General features: G+C 33.7%; 1 protein-coding gene across 3 annotated transcripts; it reads left to right on the top strand.

The window, feature by feature from the left end:
* Positions 1-2,863: 2,863 nt before the first annotated feature.
* On the top strand, positions 2,864-9,866 carry LOC108568680 (sodium/potassium/calcium exchanger 4-like). 3 transcript variants are annotated; one of them, XM_017929889.1, is made up of 9 exons: positions 2,864-2,999; positions 6,950-7,287; positions 7,374-7,702; positions 7,990-8,160; positions 8,228-8,429; positions 8,497-8,634; positions 8,698-8,895; positions 9,222-9,323; positions 9,388-9,866. In XM_017929889.1, exons 2-9 carry the CDS (start codon positions 7,221-7,223, stop codon positions 9,711-9,713), a joined length of 1,533 nt encoding a protein of 510 aa, XP_017785378.1. In that variant the 5' UTR covers positions 2,864-2,999; positions 6,950-7,220; the 3' UTR covers positions 9,714-9,866. The 3 variants fall into 3 exon arrangements, with proteins under 3 accessions (XP_017785378.1, XP_017785377.1, XP_017785376.1); XM_017929888.1 differs by having other exon boundaries at positions 8,494-8,634; XM_017929887.1 differs by having other exon boundaries at positions 8,482-8,634.
* Positions 9,867-11,151: the final 1,285 nt, after the last annotated feature.

Raw genomic sequence — 11,151 nt, 5'->3', positions numbered from 1 at the left:
TAAGTATAATTATTGCAACTTATCAACCCCAATCGCCAACCATGCGCCCCAATCCAGCTCGTAGGTGGACATTGCAGGAAAGTTAGATAAGGGTTCTACCACCTAAGCTGCAGCATATCTATAATCACTCTCTTTTGACGCTCTTCTCTCGTGTCTCAATAAGGTAAGGTTCTCTGTATCTCTTGTCTTGGCCCTTGTGTCTCGTACTCGATATACTGTAAAATCTCTATTTATCCTGTGTTTCTCTCTCTGCGTTATTTACTATCTGTGATGTGCTTAAATAAACATGTGTGTGAATACCGCCTTTGTGGAATTAGATGTTCATACCCTTTGAATATTCCTATAATCGAGCATCTCCAAAGAATTATAACTTTTACTTAACTTTTCTTTAATATATGGTTTGTAATTTTAATATTATAAATTTCATGACTTGACCAACCAACGTGGGACTGAAATTTCAAGTATTGCATTTACAATGTTCTTTATTCCTGTAATACGTGTCTTTCTCTCCTCGCATTACAGAGAATTCATCGCGGCTCTATTATCTGTCGATTGGACTTATCGCAACTTCTCATTATTATTGTTATTTTTTAAAGCCTTTCATTTTTATTATCGGAGTGTTATCGAGGCGATTGCGATCTCTCGGTTTTATAATATGAATTTTCACACACACACACACTCACTTAAATATTGGTCGCGGGGGACCAACAATTCGTCGGCACGTGATCAGAATCTTCGGAATTTATGCTCCATCTAATCCATGCATTCGCAAAGGAACAGAGGAAGTTAGTGACAAACATAAACTGGACATTTGTATGTGTCTACAGATAAGGAATCTGGGTCTAGGATGCCAAGATATATGAAGGTTATCACAACACTTCAGCGACGCGACATCGTTACGAATTCAGGATCTTCAGTGTCGATTAATGCACGCTCTCCGATACGAAAGGTTACCGCTTATAATGAAGGCAGTGCCTCCGACCGTTTCGGTTCTGCTTTGAATTCAAAATAACGCAATTCGCAGTGGATTCACATCTGCTAATATCCAAAACTCTTTGTTCTGATATAAAAAATAATGTAAAAATAACTGAATGTTAATTAATTAATGTAGTTTTTAAACAAAAATCATCTGCTAATCACATTTGCTAATTTTGAAAACTGGAAACTTTGATATGAAATATCATTTTTCTAACCGCAAAATGTCATCAAAATGTCAAAATGTATTTGTCGTTTTATGATAATAAATGTAAAAGTACAAATATCGCCAAATGATAAATGTCAAAATTGATATAAGTATATAAGTGACGTTTTTTAATTGTAAATGTCAAACGATAAATAATGACATCTGATAAATATAAATTAACTAAAATAACCTTAATCAATGTTGATTTAAACCAGTGGTCAGCAACCGGTGTGCTACCGCGGTCAAATAAGACAATATTCTAACTAAATGATTTTTCAACGGTCCAAAAAAATTCGATAATACTATTTACATACTGTTGCATACATCGAGAAGCATTAATGGTCAAGAGGAAGTATTAATTTTCCAGAGGAGCACGATAAATGAATGCATTATGCATAATTAAATCGAGAACCCTACATTTGCAAATGTTTGGTATACTTTGAGCAGAAATGGGAGCCGAATATGAATCCTTATTATTTTATACTGAAGTTCGTTGGTTATCCCGAGGAAAAGTTTTGGCTAGATTGTTTGAGCTTTTCTACGAGGTGCGTGAATTTCTTTTAGATCAAAATATGCCCGAATTATACCAGCACCTCGATGATGATTACTGGATAGCCAAACTTGCATACATGGCTGATATGTTCGAGCATATGAATGAACTTAATAAAAAATGCTAAATCGGAATGAGAATATATTGAGGTACTCCGATATATTATAGGGGTTAAAAAAAATTCGAACTTTCGCAGGAAAACTTGCTAAAAGGATGTTTAGAAATGTACGAAAGGACCAAGCATAGTATGATTGAAAACGGACCAATTTATAGAATTAAGTCATGACGGGACGCTGAAAATTCACTTTGTCGAACTTCCATCAGTAGTTTTTTCGATTTCCGTTAAGAAAGAATATTCTCGCATTCCCGACTACTACTACTTCCATATATTCATGTGAGCAAAGTTTTTCAACTTTTGTTTTAATTGATAAGAGGTCATGCATAAAAGGTTTTGAGTCAAATATATAACTTTTGTGTTCATTGAAACATGCGCAAGTATCACATTAATTAATCATTATTTTATGTGTTTTATGTATGAATTCTTATAAAATTAAAAATGAAAATTTATTGTGAAATTTGTATCAATTAAATATCTATATATTTTAACTTTTGGTGTGGTGTGGAATTCTAGAAACAACTTTGGTGTGCCGTGGGTGAAAATAAGTTGCGGAGTACTGATTTAAACGACAAAACTGATGTTTTAAACAGTTAGTTAATAGAAAATTTTCAATTATCTACCAACGTGTGTATCTAATAACCATGTTTATGCGTAGATTAAATTATTTATTTATTTTTTTGCATGCGAACAACTTATTTTGTGCAAAGATGTTTACACTCGCATCAATTAATCCGGGTTTACGAGTTCTCGTCTGGCATAATTAAGAAGGATAATCGCATGTAGTATTATCTTTATTGTTCGCGTGCCGTACGGGCATGGCAGTTTTGCTACGGGCGAGAGAGCAGGACGTATCTATTGACAGATAGGCGGATTGAAGCGAGATAACTTTGTATTATCTACGGTGGATTCGATAAATTGATAAAATCCCATTATTACGAATCGAAAGATAGGTCGATCGTATTCAGTCTCGTTCCAATCGCGAAACAAAAAACAATATTTTGCAACTTGATCAAGCCAAATCTCTCAGTTCGTTATACTAATTTCGTTTTGGTTGTGTTTAATTTTTCTTCTTCTTCTCATTTTACGCAAATTTGCAATAAATCAGGAAGCCTTTGGATATTTCACTCAAGTTTGACTTGATATGTACGGTGAGTTTTAGTTTTGAACTATTTTTTATTTACACCGGAAACGGATTTTTCATACGCTTTGAGTATTAATATATACATACAGAACAAATTAAATAAATCATAAATCTATAAAAAAAATAGTACAGCATTAATAAAAAAATAAAAATTGTTCATAAAAAATTAATAAAATCCTTAAATTTGATTAAAAAAATAACTGAAGATGTATAATTCACTTGAAACGCTAGTATATTTTGTAATTTTGTATTTTTAATTTTATATTTAATTTATACTATATATTATATAAGTTGCATCAAAAGTTTCTATGGTTCTATAATGTAATTTAAATGCTACATTAGTTTTGAGAAAGTTAATTTGGCAGATTTTAACTTTTGACAGCTATCAATTTTGAGTTTATTTTGACATTACATTTGCTTATTTCCTCAAAACAAAGACGAGAATTGATCGATGTGTAAATAGTAGCACTACGATAGACATAAACAATTAGGCAGGTGTCAAAGTGATCGATTAACATGTGTCAATGGATGCGAATTTGTTTGTGCGAGTCGATATATCACCGGGATGGGAATTTCACAAGAAATACACAAAACATCAATTTTATCTAAATCCAAACACAATACAACGCCGGATTTATTTATTAATTTTATCGTATTCTTTTACGTTATTTGAACAAACATTCACGTTTTTAATTGCAAATTCGGTTTAGTCGCAATAAACAGTTGCATTCAGAAAATTACGTTTCATTTGGATGCGGCGCGAGTTTTCTCTCGTGTTTTTCAGCCGCTCCACAAATCCTGTTAATTAATTAGTGTCAATTAATGCTGATTACACTATTATTTTTCACTGTTTTGTCTGGGAGTTTCCGCGGCTTCAAATGCGCAATAATTTTGAGTTTTGGGAAAAAAATAAAAAACTAAATTGCGGATACACAAAGGTTTTTGGCTCCAGAAATAAGACACCCAAATAAACACGACACGGAACAATAAAATATGCTTTATTCTTCGACTGCAAAACGTTAATTGCCGTTTGCATTATGATCCGATTGTCAGTAAACTCGTGTAATATTCCTATTTATAAGACGGTCATAAAGTAAATGATGAAAGAGGCTTTGACGTATTTAAAACATCTCGTATGATCCACAGTTTTGTTTGCTTAAATTACAGTTTTCCGATTTGATTATAAGGTTAAGTTGAGTTTCGAGGTAAGATTTGAATGTTCTTTTTAATTTTCCTATTCAATTGCTTAAATATAAATTATTACAGACTATAAATAAGATTACTAAACTAAGCGGTTTCATATTGGACTATTATATTTTACATTGGACAAAAAATTTGTAATATTAATATCTTCTAATTTGACAGATATTAGGTGATATGAAAATGTTCAATCCTTATTTTTGCAGATTTATCTTAAAATGAGCCCACAACAACCTTAATGCGGCCTTTCAAAAACCGACACATTTACTAACTAAAAGAATAATTAAATTGGAAATATTTAGAGGGCTCCACAATTAAATTGCACCTGAGAATAATCATAATTAGAACAAGTTTTATTCATTTTCTTACAATTATATTAACAAAAATCAGTAGGATTAGTTACAATTAGAATAACATATTTTGACAGTTGACATTACATACAGCTAAGTTAACCATTTACAATTTAAAATGAGCTAATTGAAATTATATAATTCTAATCTATTTTCAATACAATCATAAAATCTCACATAAAAATCTATACAAACAGCTCACAATGAATGCATGTTTTTAAACTTGGTACTGCAAGTTAGAAATAAATAAGATAAGTTTTGATAATTTCATAATACGTTTTTAATCCAAGTAAGCCAACATGCAATAAAATTGCAACAATCAAATTGACTACCATCAAAATCATTGACATTTATAAAATACAACAAGTTACGTTTATGTTTGATGAACTGTTGTCTATGAATTTTGAATGTCACAATGTTTTCGGTGCGTAACATTGTGAAATTCCATTTTTAATCCTAATTCTTATATCCATAATAATTGTTTTTTTTTTTAATTTCCGGAACACGATTCGAGAAAGGATGACTTTTTATTGTCGGCTATCACGCGTTGCTTTGAAAACTGGTATTATCAAATTGTGGAAGCCAATCGAACGCTTGTTTTTATTTTGCATACAATCGTTCGTTGCTATAGGAACAATTGTATAGATAACTGTGTATGAATATGTTCGTGCGAGTGTTATCTAAGCACGTGAGATTCTAAAGATTATAAATGCTGGGTGTAAGTCAGAGGGCAGCGGATCGATTACACAACGGGTTCATAATTATCGGTTAACAAGAGGAATTGGGTTTATAATGTATGTATGTACGGATGGATGGATGGAAATACCATAGATATAATAGCGGAGTGTGCAAATATTTGGCGAAACACTTAAAAAATGATTAATATTGGGGGCAGCGAGGTCGGACTTTCGTCTCTTTTACACTCACTCGAACTCTCTCTGTTTCTCTCTTCCACCCACTCACATCTCCTTTCGTCTTGTTCCTTCTCGTTCCTCCCAACCGCTTTCGTCCGTAATAAATTAAATGTAAATATTTACGATTTTCTTCGGTTTTTTTTTCTACGCCGTTTCTCGGTTTATCCGCACTAATTGTACCTCTAATTTCTCATTTAAGAGATGTATTTCTCTATGCATAAAACTGGATTATCGGACATCAAATTACAGCGGAAAATGTATTCTGAATTAATCCCGTAATCCATTAAATCGCACACATAAAACAGATCCCGCAGCGAGTGTGGATGAGTGTGGAGAGCGCTAATCAATTGTAATCTAGAAATTAATGTTTAAAACGATCGAAATTAGTACGGCAATCGTAATTAGCATAAATAATTAATGCTACACAACCACTACTTCCGGAAGCAAAATACACTAGATAATTCACAATTTTTATGGAGAAGTATACTTTTTTTACAGTAGAATCATTTAATGTTGAGCAGATGCACTTTTTTGGAAGTAGTTCGATCAATAATTTAATAAAATGTATCGTGATTATGAAACGAAATTAAGGACAAAAAATATTTAAGTAATAGAGAAATAAACTTATTCACTGTGAAGAAAAATGTGTAAAGAAGAAAAAAAAAAGGTAAATTAAAATCGTTATTTGTCTGTTGAAAAATTCCACGTAATAAGTTTCATTTTATCCGTATCTCAACTTCTCGGAAATATTTGAAAACTAATTAATAATTTGCGCGATGTTCAAATCAATAAATTAAACGTGTAAAACAACGTTATTTCTAGCATGTCAGTGTAAAAACACGTAACCTAACTTGTCGTTAAAAAAAACTAAATAAATAATCTAAAAAAAACTAATATACATAAGGTTATTTCGAAATTCGATGTTGAATCGATGACATAATTACAATAAGCAAATTAATGAAATAAGCTTATCTCTGAACATAGCAATAAACTATAATAATTAATGTAATTAGTAATTCTATGTATTAATTTATTTATGCATGTGAAATAAATTTTCTATTCAATTTAGACAATATCAAAATATTAATAAAATTTCAAATTGTCTAAAAATAATTTTGAAGAATCGCAATGTACATAAAAAAGTAAGTAGAGAAATTGGCAAACGTTATCTATGGTGAAATGTAATCTAATCTATAAAAACTGTACTGAAAATTTTCGAACAAAACATTTCGATATTTTTTTTTACAAATGATTTTTATGTTCATAATAAATGACTTTTTTTTATTAATAAACTGTAGATAGATAATAAAAAGGTAGAAAAAATATAAGAAATAAGTATTAGTATTGAATTAAGTGTTGTACAAATTTAGTTTAGTCAAAAAGAGTGCAATTCATTTACTCAACATAAATTATATATATGATGTAAGGAAGAAGTAGGTAAAAATCTAATAATTAATGGTTTAGTAATGTTGGTATTGCGATGTGTGTTTCAGATTTAAATGCATTATGGGGTTATGCAGGATAAGGACAGGGATCAAAGGGCCCTCAATTGCGGAGTACACGAGGCACGGAATCCGAGGCAGCTGACGTGGGAACAAGAACATTTGCGAGCATTGATCGGAAATAGACTGAATAGTAAATTAATTTAAATAAAAAAAAAATAAACGAAGAAACAAAATTAATAGAAAGTCAATAGAAATAGTTATTGAATTAGTGATATATAATAAGGGTATTGGAGAGCTGGTCATCAATAATAAATAAGAGATGAATATACGGAATCCCTTCATCATTCTACTGCTGGTTTACTCGGGGAACGCAGTGCAACAGGAAGGTCAGTGTCGATGTCAATTACAATCTGGAAGGTGTAATCATATATTGTAAATGACGATAATTAAACGTGCAAATGTTTTGATTCAGCTGACGGCGCATCGCATCAGGTCATCGTCGCATCCGCACCGTCGGATCGACATGGCCTCGTCGAGAGAACGGGGACCCAGCATCTTCATATGAAGCGGGTCTTCCCTATCATGTTTGGACGATCTCTGAATCCAAACAGTACCTTTCTGGAGTGCAGCAAGTCTATCGAAGAGTTCCCGGAATTCTTCACCGAGGAGCAGAGAAAGCAGGGAGCAGTTATCTTGGCGTTCGTCATCGCCATCTACTGTTTCTCGATCATCGCGATCATCTGTGACTCCTACTTTCTGCCCTGCGTCGAGAGAATCTGCGAGCATCTCAATTTATCTCAGGTAAACGAAATTTACAGTTTCCAAGATTCCTGATTGTATATCATCTATCAGAATCAGTCCTGTAACCTAACCAGTCACAATCAAAGTCAATAAGAGCTGTCATTACAAAACTTAAGATCCGAGAGCCGTCACAATCTAAGCAGATCTGTCACCAGTTATGCTCACCTGTCACAAGTTAAACTGAACTGTCACAATCTAACGAGACCAATCACAAGTTGACAATGCAAATGCAATCAAGAAAGTCTTGGCTTATCATAACTAAATTTGCAATCTTTATTTTTCATTAGGATGTGGCCGCAGCTACTTTCATGTCCGTTGCGACATCTGCCCCTGAGCTCTTCGTGAACATCATCGGAACTTTCGTGACGCGCTCCGATATAGGTATCGGAACTGTAGTCGGATCGTCGATGTTCAACACGTTAGGCGTAGCAGCCATCGGAGGTCTTGCCAGCAAAGCGGTAATTCATACTCAAACCAAACTATTAATTTTAATTAAACAAATAATTAATATATATTTCTTCACAGCCAATTCAGCTGGACTGGTGGCCTTTGACGCGCGACACCGTCATCTACGTCATCGCCATAATCCTGCTGGTGGGCATCACCTGGGATGGTCTTATCCACTGGTACGAGGCTATGATTCTCTTCATCGTTTACTTTATTTATTTCACAATCATGTTCAACAACGTTCGAATATCGAATTTCTTCAAGCGCTGCTTAAAGAAAGGTACGTGGTGGATGGGCGAGGGCAAATCTCACAAAATCGATAAATTAATCAGAAATTGTTCCAGAAGTGTCTAACGATCAAGTAACGAGCTGCATCGAACTGAAAACGGTCAGCTGTATCGAGAGCACCAAACGCTATGAGGAGCAGATCAACGAGCCAGATCGAAACAACAATCCGCAAAGCGAAGACGAAGCCGACCAGATTGGTAACTTGACTTAATCACTCAAGAGTCAATAAACTTAGTTAATTTTCTTTCTTGTTGCTATAGAAACCATCTTTAAAATTCCTACTGGAAGATGGTGGAACAAGCTGTTCTTCATCTACAATTGGCCAATTAAGTTCATGCTCTTCATCACAGTTCCAGATTGCAGGAAGCACAGACGGATTTACCCTCTCACGTTCATCATGTGTGTCATTTGGATTGGGCTCAATTCATACATGGTTTCTTGGATGATCACTGTAATTGGTAAGTTTGAAAGTATTTTATTATTTGACGTTTTCATATGACATTTTTGATACTTTATGTAAAACTGGCATTGAATTCTAGTTATTGATGAATTAATTAGTGATATGCATAAACAGATATTATTAATTATATAATATTAAAGTTTTTTCTTGTATATGTTATTTCCGTCTACTAATGATCCGAAAATTGTAACAAGTAATAATTAGCATGCAAATTGAGTTATTTATGGGAGCGTTAACGAGAGTTGTTCGGAAGTTTTGGTGCGAGCAGAAAGATTATTAATGCTGATTCTTAATGCAAAGTTACATTATCATCATCGTTTGCAGGTTACACTTTGGGTATCCAAGATTCTATTCTGGGTCTGACGTTCCTTGCGGCCGGCGGTTGTCTGCCCGAAGCCATCAGCATCACGATTACCTCGAGAAAAGGTCAGTTAATTACAAACAAGTATGATGATGGTTGTTAAGTTAAATATTGCTTTGTTCTGTGCAGGAGAGGGTGCGATGGGCGTTTCAAATGCGCTGGGCGCGAACACCATGAACATCCTACTTTCCTTGGGTCTGCCGTGGTTCATCAAGACGACGGTGGTGGGTCAGGCGAGGGCGATGTCCGTCATTCAGATAGAATCCGGTTCCATCGAGTACACAATTCTCGCTCTGATCATGGTCGCAATCACGCTGTACCTGACGCTCTCCTGCAGCAAATTCCGGCTCTCGAGGATCAACGGCATCGTTCTCATCACCTTCTATCTTCTCTTTTTGGTGTTGGCCATCGTCTCAGAGCTCGTATTCTCCAACAGAATAGAATGCCCCGATTAGACTCGACTCGACAAAACTTTTTATCCTCCTCCTCCATCTACTCCTTCCTTATTAACAAATCCTAGACGTTTCACACGTTACGCAAATAGTTTTGATATTTTTTAAACACATTTTTATTTATATTTAGCCGACTAAGATTTTACTATTTTTTTCGTTCGTAGTTTTATACAAATATTGTTTTTTTTTTTATATTTCAAATACACATACACAAATACAACGCAAACTTGAAACAATTCAATATTTTTTAAAGTTTATTTAGTACTGTATGTTATTGTTTCGCGTTAATTTATTATTTCTTACTGATTTATATATGTTGGTGGAATCGTTTTCAGATTGTTGGAAAATATAAAACTGTGATAAAATTTATAGATTTAAATGATGTAATTAAACAAAAATATTTTATTACGAATTACAGGATTTTATTTCAATATCTTCTCCATTCTCATGTTTGTCGGTTATCTGATGTTTTCTGTATTTTTCTTTCATTTGTCTCTGTCTCTGTCTATTGTCTTTTAAATTTTGTCAGTTCTTTATTGTTTAAGATAGTTGACTGATGTTTTTCTTTTGTATATTGTCAGTTTTTTCATGTCTCTTGTTGGTTGTCTCTCATCTTTTACATTTTCTTGTCGGTTTTCTGAGTTTTTTCTTTTTATTTTTTATAATTTGACATTTCTTGGACATTGTCGATTATTTTGAACAAAATATTTTTTCTCTGAAAACTACTTTTTCTTGCAGCAGTAGTGTAGAAAAGTTTACGAAAAAAAAAATATGTAGAAGAAATGATTGTGTTTGTGTTGCGCTTCAGTTCACGGTTTACCTTAAGAACTGAGCAAAGTAAACTGTTTCCAGCTAATAAATTCCCTGGCCTGAAGTTTGCTCCTGTTTTATTTTATGCCTCTTTATTTTCGATCCCGTTTGATATCCTTGTCCTTCGCAAGCAGGACATTCTCATCATTTTCATTTAACAATTGTCTACATTTAGCTTTTGCTTTACTCGCAGATATTGTGATTTCTTTCGCGTTGATATCTACAGATTTAGTCAGGGAAGGGAGAATGCATAAATGGAAAGAGAGAAAGAGAGCGTGCACAGGAATTGGATTAGGATTGCAGCGGCGGCGGCGGGGGCGGCAGCGTTTAGTGGTTTTATTGGCCGTTTTAAAAATATACTCTTCGGTAAATATTGACTTTCTTAATTGCGGCCGCGTCCACGGACGTAAAACAGAAGCAAGCACATTCAAATTGAAATACACACTATATATCTCTTGCACTCTCTTTCTCCCATTCGCATACACAAACACATTTCGATTGACTTTTTTCGTTCATCCTTCGTCAGCTTCAAAAAAGCATATCGTATTTTTTAAGGTTATATTATATTTTAGGTAAGGTAAGGTTAAGTTACACGACTTTTAACATTTTGATGTCGACCTTGGCGCCTATC

Source organism: Nicrophorus vespilloides, unplaced genomic scaffold, assembly GCF_001412225.1.
Source record: "Nicrophorus vespilloides isolate i.1.1-1 unplaced genomic scaffold, Nicve_v1.0, whole genome shotgun sequence".
Taxonomy (NCBI): Eukaryota; Metazoa; Arthropoda; class Insecta; order Coleoptera; family Silphidae; genus Nicrophorus; species Nicrophorus vespilloides.
This window is presented reverse-complemented; position numbering and strand designations above follow the sequence as displayed.

Coding starts and splice junctions, on each gene's coding strand:
- LOC108568680 (XM_017929887.1), top strand. CDS start 7,221: ATGAATATACGGAATCCCTTCATCATTCTACTGCTGGTTTACTCGGGG. Junction 7,288..7,373: donor GAACGCAGTGCAACAGGAAG/GTCAGTGTCGAT, acceptor GTTTTGATTCAG/CTGACGGCGCATCGCATCAG. Junction 8,896..9,221: donor TTGGATGATCACTGTAATTG/GTAAGTTTGAAA, acceptor CATCGTTTGCAG/GTTACACTTTGGGTATCCAA.